At 51.5% G+C, this 15,114-nt stretch overlaps 1 protein-coding gene across 3 annotated transcripts in view; it reads left to right on the forward strand.

Moving 5' to 3' along the window:
- The window catches only part of LOC123746140 (centrosomal protein of 76 kDa), a 245,210-nt gene that overhangs the window by 170,787 nt on the left and 59,309 nt on the right, over positions 1 to 15,114 (forward strand). For all 3 annotated transcript variants that reach the window (XR_006771466.2, XM_069314067.1, XM_069314066.1), the window contains one exon: positions 7,790 to 7,987. Coding sequence is in view for 2 of the 3 variants with exons in the window: in XM_069314067.1 (XP_069170168.1) it covers positions 7,790 to 7,987 (198 nt within the window). In the remaining variant the exon portion in view is untranslated. The remainder of the gene's footprint in view (positions 1 to 7,789; positions 7,988 to 15,114) is intronic.

The raw sequence follows: 15,114 nt of genomic DNA on the forward strand, positions 1-15,114 counted from the left end.
CTTCTCTTGGCGGCAGTATGGGGTATTTTGGCGGTCTTTCCTTTTCCTGTCCCTTCTTAGGTGGTTACTCTTGTTAGCTTGGTTTACTCTCGGCTTGGTTTTCTGGTGGGGGTTGGGGGCCGTCGTCTTGTTACATACTGTCGCCTCTTTTCATGCAGCGCGGGCGGAGCTGCTTCAGCTTGCTTTCGGTCTTGGTGTTGCTTCTGCACCGTTAGTCAGCTGTCTTGTGCATCGTTTCACCTCCGGCCTGTTCGACCGCCGCTTGCACCATCCTGGTCTCTGGTCAGCGTGCTCTGTCGGCTCTTTCCTTTTGGCCTTTGCCTCTGGGGGTCGAGTCACTGAGTTTTCTTGCTCCTTCGGTTTTAGCGTTTTGGTTGTTCGGTGGCAGCAGTCTCCATCTTTTCTGGCGCGGGGTGGGGCTGCTGCGTTCTGGAGGGGTCCAGGGTTTGTTGGTGCTTCGTTGGTCGGGCCAGGGGTGTGTCGTTTTTGTGTTCAGTGGCGGCCCTCCGGTGTTATTTGCGTGCCACGGCGTTTGGGTCCGGAGCGCGTTTTGCGTTGATCCGGTTCTGTTCTTCCCGGTTCGCGGGTGATTGTGTCCAGGGTGGTCAGCCGTGTTCTTGCGGCTAAGCTGCCTGTGTTCTTCCCTCATGCCTGTGGCGTTCGTGGCTTCGCTGCTCTCGCTGCCGTCTGGGTGACGTGGCCTTGCGGTCTTTTGGGCATGGATTTTTGGTTTTCGTGCAAGGGCCTTGCTGCTCGTTGTTCTCGTGTTGTTCCCGGGACTTTTCGGGGCTGTGGCGCCTTGGGTTGGCATTTGCTGCCGGTTGTCTCGCCTCCTTGGGGGGTGAGTGGTGTCCGCCTCCCGGTTCTGTCCCTTTGACGTTCCTCTGTGGGTAGTTAGCTCCGGGGAGCCGACGGGGCTCCCACCAGAAAACCAGCGTTGAATGTAATGAAACGCCATTTTCTGGGTGAGACCCGGAGGCTCCCCGGCAACCCTCCCTCCCTCCGGTCGGCGTTTTTTTTCGCGTGTTTTGACATCCAGTCTCAGAACTGATGGGTGGATAGCCGGCGTGGGAGGTCTGGGGCTCCCCCTTCCCCCTCCCAGGGAGGGGGGAGCTGCGCAGACAGCGGCGCGGTGACGTATGACGTCATACTAATTTCCTTGTTTTCTGTTGAAGAGTTCTATCCACTAGTTCGGCTTTAGGTAGCAATTTTCACCAGAATAGGGGTTTGTTTTGGAATGCTTACCTTTCTGGATGCTTGACCCGGTCGATGGCAGACAGAATGCTTCCAACCACACGGGGGTTTCTATAGGCCATTGCTCCCCTTGCCTCTCTTAGGGGGCCAGGTTCTGGCCGTGGTCCCCGGTAGGCCCTAGAACTCCATACACATGACTGATGCCAAAGTCTGACATTAGCATATCAGCCGGTAAAGCTCCGGGGAGCCTCCGGGTCTGACCCAGAAAATGGCGTTTCATTACATTCAACGCTGGTTTTTTTCTTGAAGATTTCTACTTTTGTTCTGGCAACATTTCTTATACAGTACTTGCTGGGAGAATATTGAACAACTGTGGGCCTCTGATGTTCATACACTGTTCTCTGATTGTGCCTATGGCATTTCTACTCTTCACTGGCTCTATTCTGTATTTCCTTCCATGTCTGTCACTCCAGTATGTTGTTATTTTCTGTGCAAATTTGGGAACTGATCCTCCAGTATTTTCTATGTATATATGATTTGGTACCTCTCTCCTCTGGATACCTGATCAACCAGGCTGTGACTCATACGTCAGGCTGCGAGCAGCCGCGTCTAACAGCCTGGTTCATCAGTCCAGCAACCAGGAGGCCTGGTCGACGACCGGGCCGCGGGGACACTAAACCCCAGAAGCACCTCAAGGTAACCTCAAGGTAACCTCCCATCTCTTTTCTGTGGGGAGCCCCTACGGCTCCCTGGAGCTTATCGGGCTAATGTATGTTATATTAGACCGGGACATTAGCTAAGGAGTTCAGACCTACCAGGGACCAGCGCCAGAACCTGGGCCCCTTCAGAGAGGTTTCAGGGAGCAATGACCCTGGAAAACCCCCTTGTGGTTTGGGTTTTCCTTATCTGCCATCGACCGGGGTTAGGCACCCAGAAAGGTAGGCATAACAAAACAAACCCCACATGGTAAAAAACTAAAACAAAAAACCGAACAGAGGTAGAAACTCCCTACAATCCCAAGGAAACAAGCAAACAAGCAAACTTCACACTTTACTGCCGCGCCAATCGTCCGAGCAGCCCTCCCTGTCCCGAGAGGGGGAGGGGAATGCCCTGGACCTACCGCGCCAGCTGCCTAGCATCAGTTCGTAAGCTAATGTCAACCGGGATAGACGCTTCTCTGGCCTCAGTTTCCTAGGCGGTGTTTGCCTTGTGTGACCTTCACTGCCATGTGTTGTATTGTGCGGTGGCCAGGAGTACCTCATCAGTGCCGGGGCTGCATGTGCTTAGGGGCTTCCTTCCCAAAGCGCCCTGTCAGTACTGCCCCTGCGTGACAGGGTTATCTTCCCTGGGGCGTTCGGGAACCATTCCTGTAGAGGGTCTTGCTGCTCGGCATTTACCTCGCCCTTGGGGCCAGCTGGGGCTTGGGGCCCTTGTTTGGCCCTGGAAAGGGACTGGTATTATGCTGGTTAGGGCGTCAAGGTGTTGCGCGCCCTGCCACCTAAGCGGCAACCGGTTCCTGTTGCCTCTAGAGATGATGTACTTTTTCAGGGTTTTTCTTTTGTTTTTATTTTCATTTGCCTAGTGGAGGTCTGCCCAGTGTGGCTATAGTTCCACTAGTAGTGTTTAGCAGCCCTCTGGTAGGCCTCCGTGATTGTATACGTCGCAGGGGTTTTCAGTGTTGTCCTCTACCCCTTGTTAGTTTTGGGTTTCTTAACCGGTTAGCAACACCTTGTCCAGGCTTCCCATAGCAGTCAGCCTACGGGCCCTGGAAACCCCTGTCGGGGCTCGGTGCACATTGAATGTGTCTTCCGGGTTCCAACCCGTCTTGTACGGGCGGGTTCGTTGGTTGCTGTGCCCTTGTCTCTCGGTGACAGTCGCCACTTTTACCTCCGTCATGCTGCCTGTTGGGTCACTGACACCTTGACCCGGAGTCTTGCGAGATATTTCTCTGCTTATTCTCCAGTACTCTGGAGAACAAGCTCGAGCCTGTTCCTCCTGCCAAGGCTTCTGGGTCTTACCAGCGGCCCTTTCTTGCTGCCTTTCCTATGAACTCTTCCTTTTCTTAAAGGGCGGAGGCTTGGAGGACGGCTGTGCCCCGGGGCCTCTGTTGCGGGTTTCCGAGGCTGTGGGGGATGCCTGCTAGCAGTTCTGGGGTAGTTTGCCCCTGCCTGGGTTTTCTGCTTCTGGGCGGAGTTTTTCGCCCATCCAGTCTGCTTGCTTCCCACTTTTGCTGGCGTGTTTTTGTATCTTTTGCATCCATCACAGTCCTCTGTTCTGGTGGCCATTTTCTTCTGCCGGTTTCCCGGCGTGGCCACCAGGGCGGCGTTGCGGTTTTCTTACATGCATCTGGGTGTGCAAGCGAGCGTCTTGGGTGAATTTTTCACCGTTTTCAGGGGTTTTATTCTCCTGTAGTCATTCCTTTGCTTTTCTGGTGTTTTCTACCCGTTTCCTGTTCCTCTGGGAACGTTTGAGTGTTGATTTTACACCGGGTTTTCCGTTTTGTCTGGTTTGGGTCTGGGCCCTTGGGTTTGGGCTCAGTGTTCCTGTCTGTTATGCTTGCTCCCCACACCTTGTCCCTCGGTTTTCGGTCTGTTTTGACCGTTTCCCTGGGGGTTCTGTCTGGGGGCTGTGCTTTGCCTTTCTGTGGTGTATCTCCGCTGGCAAATGTGGTGGTTTGGGCTCCCTCTGGTTCGATTCCGGGTTCCTTTCGGTTCTTTGGTTTCATTCCGGAGGTTTTTTCCTCTTAGGCCCCCTTCGTGGGTTCAGGGGGCTTTCTTTCCTCATGTGTGACCTGGTTCTGCCTTCTGGGGCTCCGGGGTCTTCCTGGCTTGCAGACTGATCTTTTTGGGTCTTGGCATGTGTTGTGGTCGTGCTGGGACTTTGGAGTTTTGTTGTCGAGGTGGGCCTTTTAATGCAGTTTTGTGCCTTCTTCGCCTGGCCGGCGTGGTGCTCTCTACCCACTGGTCGGCGGCTTGTAAATTTCTTTTCATGTGTATGTGTGTGTGTACACATGTACATGTACATGTGTACACTGTGTGTGCACATGTGTATGTACATACACACGTGTGTGTAACATACCTTGTGTGTATGTGTATGTGTATAGGTATGTGTATATACATAATATATACAGTATGTATATATGTGTATATGTGTATGTATACTTATTCTTTCGGAAGGGGCTCTGTTCCCTTCTCTGTTGACGGGGTGCTGGGGAAGCAGCTTGCTCTGTTGGCTCTCGCATGGTCCCGCAGTTAGTGGGCGCTTTTGATTGTCTTCCGGCCTCTGGTGGCAGCGGTGGACGGCTTCTCCCCCTTTGGGGGGTTCAGGTCTGATGGGGTGGGCTTCTTCCCCTGCACTTCGTCATGTCATCTTAGTGGGTGCGTTGGACGTGGTCGATCCGCCCCATCCTTCTGGGGTTCCCGTCTGCTCTATGCAGACATGGGCCTGTTGAATCTGGGGTTCTTCTGGACTTCTTCAGTCTGCGCCCTGGATTCTATGCCCTCATCGGAGGACTGTTGTCTCCTGTCCTGCTTCTTTTGAGGCCGGGTGCCTGGATGGTGGCCCTGGTCCTCCAGGTCAGTTCTTGGCACGTTCCTCTCCAGTTTTTCGGGACTGGCACAGTTGGTTGTGGGGCTACAGGCCCCACCACACCGCTTTTGTTGCCTTCCCAATTTTGTAATTGGCACTGGGTGTATTTAGGCATCTTTACCGGATCTTGGTGCCCTGTCTGAGTCTTCTTGGGATTTGGAGTCTGGCTTACCTCTATGACTGGCTGGTGGGGGCTCCCAGTCGGTCCGCTTGTCTGCTCGCCAGGGGTGTGGTTCTTTCCAGATCGCCGGGTTTGGTTTCCTGGTGATCTGGAGACCCTTCCATCTGTTTCCGTCCTGGGTTCGGACGTGGCTGGGTCATGTTTAGGGCTCTTGGGCCACTCCTTGTCTTTCCCTCCAGTAGTGTTGCTGCGGCTGTGGTCCTGCCTTCGGCTGTTCGTGAGGGGGTTCCGGGTTGCTCAGCGGTTGCTCGAGCGGTTGTGCAGGAGTCTCAACTTCGACGTGCTGGTCTGCCCGCAAGGTCGGGTTTGGCTTCGGCGTCTGTTTGGTTCCTTCGGAGACTCCTCTTCCGCCTCTCTCTCATCGTTGGGTTCTTTCCTCCGGGGATATTGTGTTGGTGCTGTGTCACCAGCTTTCTCTTTGGGGTTTTCGAGGTTCTGTGCCTTGGCACCTCCCCGAGCCTTCGCTCGATGTGTTTACGGACGGGTCATCCCTCAGTTGGGGCTTTGTGGCCAGAGCTCACCAGGTTGGCCGGGGATGGTGTGGTCTGTCCGTTCGTCGGGCTCACAGCATGGTTCGGGAGTTCGTGGCTGTCTGGTTTGCACTTCAGAGAGTTTGGGTCACTCGGTGCTCTACCATTCAGCTCCATTCGGAATGTTCTCTGGCGGTTCTTTGCCGGAACCACAGGGTTTCTCTTAGGTGTTTGACCTTTGGGGTTGGTCCCTTAAGAGTGGCTCGTTTGCTGGATTCTCGGGGTTTAGCTAACCGTGATGTTCATGTCCGGGGTGTGTCCTGCATCCTGGTGGACAGCTGTCTCGGTTCATTCCTCTGTTTGCGGATTGGCCAGTCGTTGCCGACCCGTTTCGTTGGCTCAGCCGGACGTATGGACATGGATGTCTTCGCGTTGACGTGGTCTAGGCGTCACCCATTCTATGTGGCGCCCTTACCCTCCTTCGAGGCGTTCACGGTGGATGCCTTTCTGCAGGACTGGTCGAGGTGAGGGTACCTATTTCTCTTCTCCCGGTCCAGCAGTTGCTTCAGGTTCTGGCTCAGTTGGAGCCCATTCCCACGAGAGTAGTCCTTATGGTCCCTTGGTGGCCGGCCCAGCTTTATTTTCAGACACTGCTTGATAGGCGTCCGAACCCGGGGCCTTTTCACGTGGCTCCACCTCCTTCGGCAGGTTGGACCGGTCCTGTACGTGACTGGTTCAGCCTTCTCCTCGGCTCTTCGCTTCTGGTATTTTGATGCGGGTATCACCATCTCTGTGGTGATCAGGTGGCTTTGTTGACGGTGTCCCACCTGCGAGCTTTGTCTCGGCAATAATATGACGTTCCTGGAGTTTCTATGCACTTTTTCTTGCTCCTCGTAGGTTGTCTTCTCTTTTGCATCTGGTTGTCTTGTCCTTTCTTGGGTTTTCAGGACTACAGTTATTTAATGTTTCTTACTGTCGCCTCGTTTTGTGCGGTGCTGGCGGAGCCGTTCCGGCTTGCGTTTGGGGTGGACGTCACATCTGCTCCGTTTCGTACACTTTCTCGTGTTTTGTTTCACCTCCGGCCTGCTCATGCGTCGCCTGAGCCGTCCTGGTCCTTGATCAGGGTGCCTTTTTATTTTCTCCTCAGTTTGTGGTAGCCCCTTTGATTCAAGTTTTCTGCTCTTTGGTACTGGTGGTAGGTTTCTACGTTTGCAGCCTTTCTCCGTCCTTTTGGCAATGGTCGAGACGGCTGCTTTCTGGAGGGGTTCTTGGGTTATTGATGCTTGATTGGTTCGGCCGGTGGTGCGTCCTGTGTTGTCCGGTTGCGCTTTTTGCTGTTACCTGCGTACCGTGTCTGGGGATGCGCTTTGGGTTGATTTGGTTCCCCTCGTTCCCTGTTTCAGGGCTCGGGTTTCCCAGGTCGTCCGCAGAGTTTTTCAGTCTTCTAGCCTGCGGTCTGTCCTTGCGCCCATGCTGTTCGGACATTTGCAGGTTTTGTTGCTGTGTTGGTGACGTCTAGGGCTCATTTCGGGCGCGAGGATTTGAGGGTCGCACAGGTTCCTGGCCACCCATTCTTTATGCACACGTCTGCTCCTATGCGTTCTTGTTCCCTTCGGTCGCAGGTTGCAGCCTGTTGTCTCAGCTTCGCGTTGCGGAGTTTGTGGAGGCCGCCTCCTGGGTCAGCCCTTTCTTTTCCTTCTCTTTGGGTATGAAGCTCCAGGGAGCCGTAGGGGCTCCCCACAGAAAACCAGCGTTGAATGTAATGAAACACCTTTTTCTGGGTGAGCCCTGGAGGCTCCCTGGCAACCCTCCCTCCCACCGGTCGGCAGTTTTTTCGCGTTGGTTGAAGCTTAGCTTCCGAACTGATGCTAGGCAGCCAGCGCGGTAGGTCCGGGGCTGCCCCCTCCCCCTCTTGGGGCGGGGAGGGCTGCGCGGATGATCGGCGCGGCAGTAAAATGTGATGTTTGCTTGTTTGCTTGTTTCCTTGGGATTGTATGATGCTTCTACCTCTCTGTTCGTTTTTTTGTTTTAGTTTTTTACCATGTGGGGTTTGTTTTGTTATGCCTACCTTTCTGGGTGCCTAACCCCGGTCGATGGCAGATAAGGAAAACCACAACCACAAGGGGGTTTTCCAGGCCCATTGCTCCCTGAAACCTCTCTGAAGGGGCCAGGTTCTGGTGCTGGTCCCTGGTGGGTCTGAACTCCTTAGCTAATGTCCCTGTTTAATATAACATACATTAGCCCGATAAGCTCCAGGGAGCCTCCAGGGCTCACCCAGAAAATGGCTTTTCATTACATTCAACGCTGTTTTTTTTGTTTCACAGTTGTCCATAAAGTATGACCTTTTCATTTACAGACCTCTGACAAAATTGAGTATTGCAACTTCTTCTTGGAAGATAGCAGTGCTTGGAAGATGATGTCCTCAAGTGCCACATCAAGCATGACAGAGAAGAGATCTTGCTTGATACCATTAACTCCAGCTGCTTGTGATGAAAATAAAAGAAGTACTGACATGGAAGTAAAGCTTAGACTCTTCATTATTGAACACAGAAGTGTGAGTAATTACATGTTTGTAAATGCTAGTAAAGATAATCCAGAACATTTTTACATGTAGATGCATTTTTGAGATCAACCTCGGAAACACAAACCGAAACTGTCTCTATATTCCGCTTGTTACAACTTCATATAAAGTTGTTGCATCTTGGCTTAACGTGTTTATGACGTATTAGAACGTTGTTACAACTTGCTATATTGGTTGTTATAACTGGTTAGGAAGTGTTAAACTTGTTCGAACGTTGTAACAACGTCATAGTTTCGGTGTGTGTTTGGCGGGAAGTGGAAAAATAATTGGCTTAGTTTATTTTTAAGTATTTTTAGGAAAATATAGATTTTTTTTTCAAGATAAATATTTGTACTGCATAATTGAAAAGCTGAGAGTAGTACAGTCAGCCACGTGTTATCTGAACCCCTCGGGACTGAGACTGAATGGATAACATGTTTTGTTTGAATAAGTGGTTAGTCATCTTGAAAAGCTAGGGAAAAAAATTTACAATTTTGTTGCAGAAATTCAACAGTGTTTTGCTTGAACTTGCCAATATATGTTCTGATTGGCTTCTTAACATTGTTCCATCAACTTTAATCTTCAAGTTATTTAGATTGAAAAAGTGGTGGTGGATGATGATAGTGTTGTGTTGAATGAAGTGGAGATTAATGGTGATGAGGTAACCTCAGCAGACTGCCTTTTACCATGTACTCTAATGTACCTAATGCCATGGCAAACTTTAAAGCTCCTGAGCCATTCATTAGTGTATGAACAATGCTCAAGTGATGCTGTGTACAGTCACTGGGCAAACTAGTTCAATCTTTATTGCACATTTCTGAGGGGAGCCCCATTGGCTCCCTGAAGCTATCCAGACTGATATGTGCTACATTAGTTTGGAGACATCAGCTACAGGAATTCTGTTGCCTACTGGGGACCACGAGACAGAACCTGCACCCCCTTCCTCTCCAGAGAGGTGCAGGGAGCAATAGGAGCACTCTACATTTAGAGTTGTCTTGTCTGCCATCGACCGGGAATATCTCCAGAAAGGCAGGTGAAACAATACAAACCTCTAACTGGTTAAAATGGCAACCTACGTCCAAACAGAGCCAAAGAACTCCCCCCCCCCAAAAAAAAAAGAAAAGAAAAGAAAACAAACAAGCAAATCGTCATCCACTTTTAGCACGCCTGCTCGTTAGTGCTCCCCCCTCCCCCAAGAGTGGGGAGAGGGATCCCGCTCAGGTGAGCTGGCAGCTCACACCTGCAATTCTTGACTGATGTGCATTGGGAGCACACATATTATCTCTGGTCTTGCTTGCCTGTCTGGATTTTTGCCCTGTGTGGCTGTGCCAGCGATGCGTGGTGGTTGTGTTGGCATGTACTCATGTTGGCCAGGTGTTCTTCGATATGCAAGGCAGAATGCATCTAGACCTTGCTTCCCTAGTCATCCTGTGTGTAATACTTTTATGTGTTCAGGGTTCTCTTTCCTTGGGCGTTTGGGACTCATTCCCATAGGGGTTTCCATAACTTGGCATTGGCCACACCCTTTGGGTTGGGGGGAGGGTTGTGGGGATTTCCGTCTAGCCCTGGGTAGGGAGTGATTGTTACTTGGTGGGGCGCACTGTAGTCCAGCGCAGCCAGCACACACACGGCAGCTGATTCTCTCTCTGACTGCCAGTTTGTTTTTGGGATTTTGGGGTTTTTTACTTTTAATTCTAGCCCGTTCTTCTGGAGGAGGTCTGCTTAGGATGTGTTTGGTAGTTTTCCTCTGGTACCCTCAAGATTTCACATCTACTCCTGGTAGTCAATTTACCTGGTATTAAACAGGGTTCAACCGCACAACTACTCCTGGTAGTCAAATTACCTGGTATTAAACAGGGTTCAACCGGCTTACGTAGCCCCGTACCTGGGTTCCCCATAGGGATTCCCCCCCCCCTCCCCCCCCTCCTGTGGGCCCTGGAAAACCACTTAGGGCTCGGAATACCATGAGCGTGTCTTCCGAGTCCTCTCTCGCCTTATGCGAATTTGTATGTTGTTTGATGCTTTTGTCACAGGGTGATGATCATTCGTGCTACCTCCATTATGCTGCCTATTGGATAGGTGACACCTTCGACCCAGAGTTGTGCGGGACTTGTACTGAACTTGTGCTACAGTTACCCATTCTTTGTCTGAAGATCTTGGGGGTCAGGCGGCAGCTGCATTGCATGCTAGGTATTCTTTGTTGCAACGAACCAGGTTGGTTGCCCAGTTGGAAGCCCTGGAGCAGCCCCACTTGGGTTTTAGGGCCCAGGATTTGGGGGCGTTAGTCGCATCGACTTTGGTTTTGTCCGTGCCCCCGCTTCCTTCCCAGGTGGGCGTAGTCCTCCGTCCCCTCCCTTTCCCCCTGCTCCCGGCTCCCTAATGTCTGAGGGTTTAGCTCAGGATGAGACTCAGGTGGCTTCGGGGAAAGCCCCTTCCAATTCGGGTACGAAAGTTTTTTTTTTTTTTTGTGCAGGGATATTCCTGCACGGGCCTTAGGCCTCTGTCTGACCCACTAAGTGTTGCTTGTTTCTGTTTTACTTGGGCGGAGTATGAGTATTTATGACTCGCATGGTCGCTTCAGTAAGATTTTGTCCCATGTGTTAGAAGCAAACATGGCATCCGACAGCTTCACTTACTTCACAGATGGATCAGTAGACCAGCAGGGACAAGAAACCGGAGCTGCAGTTAAAGCAGGAAACTCTGTAAATAGTTGGAGGCTCTCAAATGGGTGTTCGACTTTACAAACAGAGATGCTAGCCATTCAAAAGGCTTTGGAACATGCTCTTGCTGAACACCGACAACATGTTATCATACATACAGATTCAAGAACCGCCATTGAAACCTTGCAACAAGAACACATATGTGATAACATCCATCTGATCACAAATGTCTTATCATTCATGCAAACACTCAAACGACAAGGCCGACGGGTACTTATCAACTGGGTGCCAAGTCATGTGGGAATAATAGGAAATGACATTGCAGACAAAGCTGCAAAACTTGCTACTAAGAGGAGAAATGTAGACATTTACATACCACGGAGTCTATCACAGATTAAGAAAGTAATTAGAAACAGAGCAATGCAAAAGATGTACAGTGACCACAACACAGCAGTTGCAACATCAGGATCTGCGGGTTGGTACAAGAATTCAACCAACTACGAACCACTTAGTTTGATGAAAGGGAGCAGTAGAACAACAGAAGTGCACTTACATCGCATCAGGCTTGGATACCCATGTGCATGGGAAATAGGCTTACAGGTTCCGGAAGATGAGAGGAAATGTCAACACTGTGGAGAAATGCCCGACAGACCACTGGAACATTATCTAACACAGTGCACAGTTACAAACCCATTAAGATTTCAACTTAGATTCAACAGAGCAGAAGAAGTTGTTAAACACATATGGCAAAATCTTACTGAAGCGACCATACGAGTCATAAATACTCATACTCCACCCATGTAAAACAGAAACAAGCAACACTTAGTGGGCCAGCCAGAGGCTTAGGGCCCGCGCAGGAATATCCCTGAAAAAAAAAAAAAAAAAAAAAAAAAAAAACCTTCTGCTCTGTTGATTGGTACGGAGGTGGTTGAGCCCGATTAAACCGCTGAAGCTTCTGGGTTGAATCAGAAGACCCTTTCCCTCTTGACTCCGCCTTTTCTTCAGGGGTGGTGGGCATGGATAAGGACTCTACTCTTGGGCTTTCTGATGGGGGTTTCCGGGGCTTTGGGGGGAGCCCGCGAGGAGTGCTTGAGGGTTTTGCCCTTGCTTGAGCCTTTGTGCCTGCTGGGCTGGGGTTTTGTTGGGGGGGGAGGGTTTCCTCTGTCAAAAAAAAAAAGCGTTAATGTAATGAAACGCCATTTTCTGGGTGAGACTCGGAGGCACCCCGGCATCCCTTCCTCACTCCGGTTGGCGGCTTTTCACGTGTTTTGACATCCAGCCTCAGAACTGAAGGATGGATAGCAGGCGTGAGGGTTCTGGGGCTCCCCCTTCCCCCACCTGGGGATGGGGGGAGCTGCGCAGACAGCGGCGTGGCAACGTGTGACGTCATTGACACGTTGCTATTAAATTCAGCAGCTAATAATGTTGGGAATTCTTTTTAAATCATCAGTCTCTGGACTGTAAACATCATAAAAACATTTCCCTTGAATGTACTTAATTATCAGTACTAAAATATAGTAATCAATATACAGTGGCACCTCTATTAACGAGTTTAATCCGTTCTGGCACCGAGCTCGTTATGTGGAAAATTCGTCTTAAGAAACAAATTTCCCCATTTAAAATAAAGGAAATAAGTTTAATCCATTCCACTCCTAAAAACATCCATATTTGTATAACATTTTCTGTGGGAAGCCCCTACGGCTTCCTGGAGCTTATCGGGCTAATGTATGTTATGTTAGACCGGGAAATTAGCTAAGGAGTTCAGACCTACCAGGGACCAGCGCCAGAACCTGGCCCCTTCAGAGAGGTTTCAGGGAGCAATGGCCCTGGAAAACCCCATATGGTTGGGGGTTTTCCTTATCTGCCATCGACCGGGGTTAGGCACCCAGAAAGGTAGGCGTAACAAAACAAACCCCACATGGTAAGAAACTACAACAAAAACCGAACAGAGAGGTAGAAAACTCCCTACAATCCCAAGGAAACAAGCAAACAAGCAAACATCACACTTTACTGCCGCGCCGATCGTCCGCGCAGCCCTCCCCACCCCGGGAGGGGGAGGGGGGAGCCCCGGACCTACCGCGCCGGCTGCCAAGCTCCAGTTCGTTCGCTAATGTCAGCCGGGATTGACGCTTCTCTGGCCTCAGTTTCCTAGGCGGTGTTTGCCTTGTGTGGCGTTCACTGCCGTGTGTTGTGGTGTGCGGTGGCCAGGAGTACTTCATCAGTGCCGGGGCTGCATGTGCTTAGTGGCTGCCTTCCCTAAGCGCCCTGTGAGTACTGCCCTTGCGTAACAGGGTTATCTTCCATGGGGCGTTCGGGAACCATTCCCGTAGAGGTTCTTGCTGCTCGGCATTTGCCTCGCCCTTGGGGCCAGCTGGGGCTTGGGGCCCTTGTTTGGCCCTGGGTAGGGATTGGTATTGTGCTGGTTAGGGCGTCAAGGTGTTGCGCAGCCTGCCACCTAAGCGGCGGCCGGTTTCTGTTGCCTCTGGAGACGGTGTACTTTTGCGGGGTTTTTCTTTTGTTTTTCATTTTTCTTGCCTGGTGGGGGTCTGCCTAAGGTGGTTATAGTTCCACTGGTAGTGTTTGGCGGCCCTCTGCTGGGCCCCCGTGCTTGTACACGTCTCAGGGGTTTTCAGTGCTATAATCTACCCTCTTGTTATGTTTGGGTTTCTTAACCGGTTAGCAACACCTTGCCCGGGCTTCCCGTAGTTGTTACCCTACGGGCCCTGGAAACCCCTGTCTGGGCTCGGGGGACCATTGAATGTGTCTTCCGGGTTCCAACCCGTCTTGTACGGGATCGTTGGTTGCTGTTCCCTTGTCTCCGGGTGACAGTCGCCAATTTTACCTCCGTCGTGCTGCCTGTTGGGTCACTGACACCTTGACCCGGAGTCTTGCGAGTGATTCTCTGCTTGTTCTCCAGTACTCTCCTGATGTTATTACTGTTCAGAGTACAGGCGGCATTCATGTTGCAAGCTCGGTTAGGTTGCTGCAACATGCTAGGTTGGTTTCCCACTCAAATGCCCCGTGGCCGCCCCGTTTGGTTAGGTGCTGCTCGCCCCTTTCCATGTTCCCGGCTCCGGACCGTCTGCGGGTTTCGGGGTCGGGGCGGGGTTTAGTTGCGGCAGAGACTCGGGCGGTTTGCGGGGGCTGCCCCGTTCGGGTTGGGGACGGAGGTTTGAGCCTGTGCCTCCTGCCAAGGCTTCTGGGTCTTACCAGCGGCCCTTTCTTGTTGCCTTTCCCATGGGCTCTTGCTTTTCTTTAAGGGCGGAGGGCTTGGAGGACGGCTCTGCCCCGGGGCCTCTGTTGTTGGTTCCCGGGGCTGTGGGGGTTGCCTGCTAGCAGTTCTGGGGCGGTTTTGCCCCTTCAGGGGTTTTTCTGCTGTTGGGCGGCGTTTTTCGCCCTTCCAGTCTGTTAGCTTCCCACATTTGCTGGCGTGTTTTTGTGTATTTAGCGTCAGTCACAGCCCCTGCTGGCGGCCATTTTCGTCTGCCGGATTCACGGCGTGGCCACCAGGGCGGCGTTGCGGTTTGTTTACATGCGTCTGGGTGTGCGAGCGAGCGTCTCTGGTGAGTTTTCAAAATTTTTTTAGGGTTTTTGTTCTCCTGTTGTCGTTTCTTTGTTTTTCTGGTGTTTTCTTGCCGTTGCCTGTTCCTCTGGGAACGTTTGGGTGTTGATTTTGGGTCTGAGCCTATGGGTTTAGGCTCAGTGCCCCTGGCTGCTATGCTTGCTCCCACACCTTGCCCCTCGGTTTTCGGTCTGTTGGGACCGTTTTCCCAGGGCGTTCTGCTGGGGTCTGTGCTTTGCCTTTCAGTGGTGTTCTCCGCCGGCAAATGTGGTGGTTTGGGCTCCCCCTGGTTCGATTTTGGGTTCCTTTGGGTTCCTTGGTTTCGTTCTGGAGGTTTCTTCCTCTTGGGCCCCCTTTTGTGGGTTCAGGGGACTTTGTTTCCTCGTGTGACCCGGTTCTGCCTTTTGGGGTTCCGGGGTCTTCCTGGCTTGCAGACTGAGCTTTTTGGGTCTTGGCACATGTTGTGGTTGTGCTGGGACTTTGTGGTTTTGCTGTCGAGGTGGGCCATTTGATGCAGTTTTGTGCCTTCTTTGCCTGGCCGGCGTAGTGCTCTCTGCCACTAGTCGGCGGCTTGTGCTTTTACAATATATGTCCTCACCTAGTTGTGCTTGTGGAGGTTGAGCTCTGGCTCCTTGGTCCTGCCTCTCAACCGTCCATCAACAGGTAATTACCTAAGTGTAATTACCTAAGTGTAGTTACAGGATGAGAGCTACGCTCGTGGTGTCCCGTCTTCCCAGCACTCTTTGTCATATAACGCTTTGAAACTACTGACGGTCTTGGCCTCCACCACCTTCTCACTTAACTTGTTCCAACCGTCTACCACTCTATTTGCGAAGGTGAATTTTCTTATATTTCTTCGGCATCTGTGTTTAGCTAGTTTAAATCTATGACCTCTTGTT

Source organism: Procambarus clarkii, chromosome 78 (assembly GCF_040958095.1).
Source record: "Procambarus clarkii isolate CNS0578487 chromosome 78, FALCON_Pclarkii_2.0, whole genome shotgun sequence".
In the NCBI taxonomy this organism is placed as follows: domain Eukaryota; kingdom Metazoa; phylum Arthropoda; class Malacostraca; order Decapoda; family Cambaridae; genus Procambarus; species Procambarus clarkii.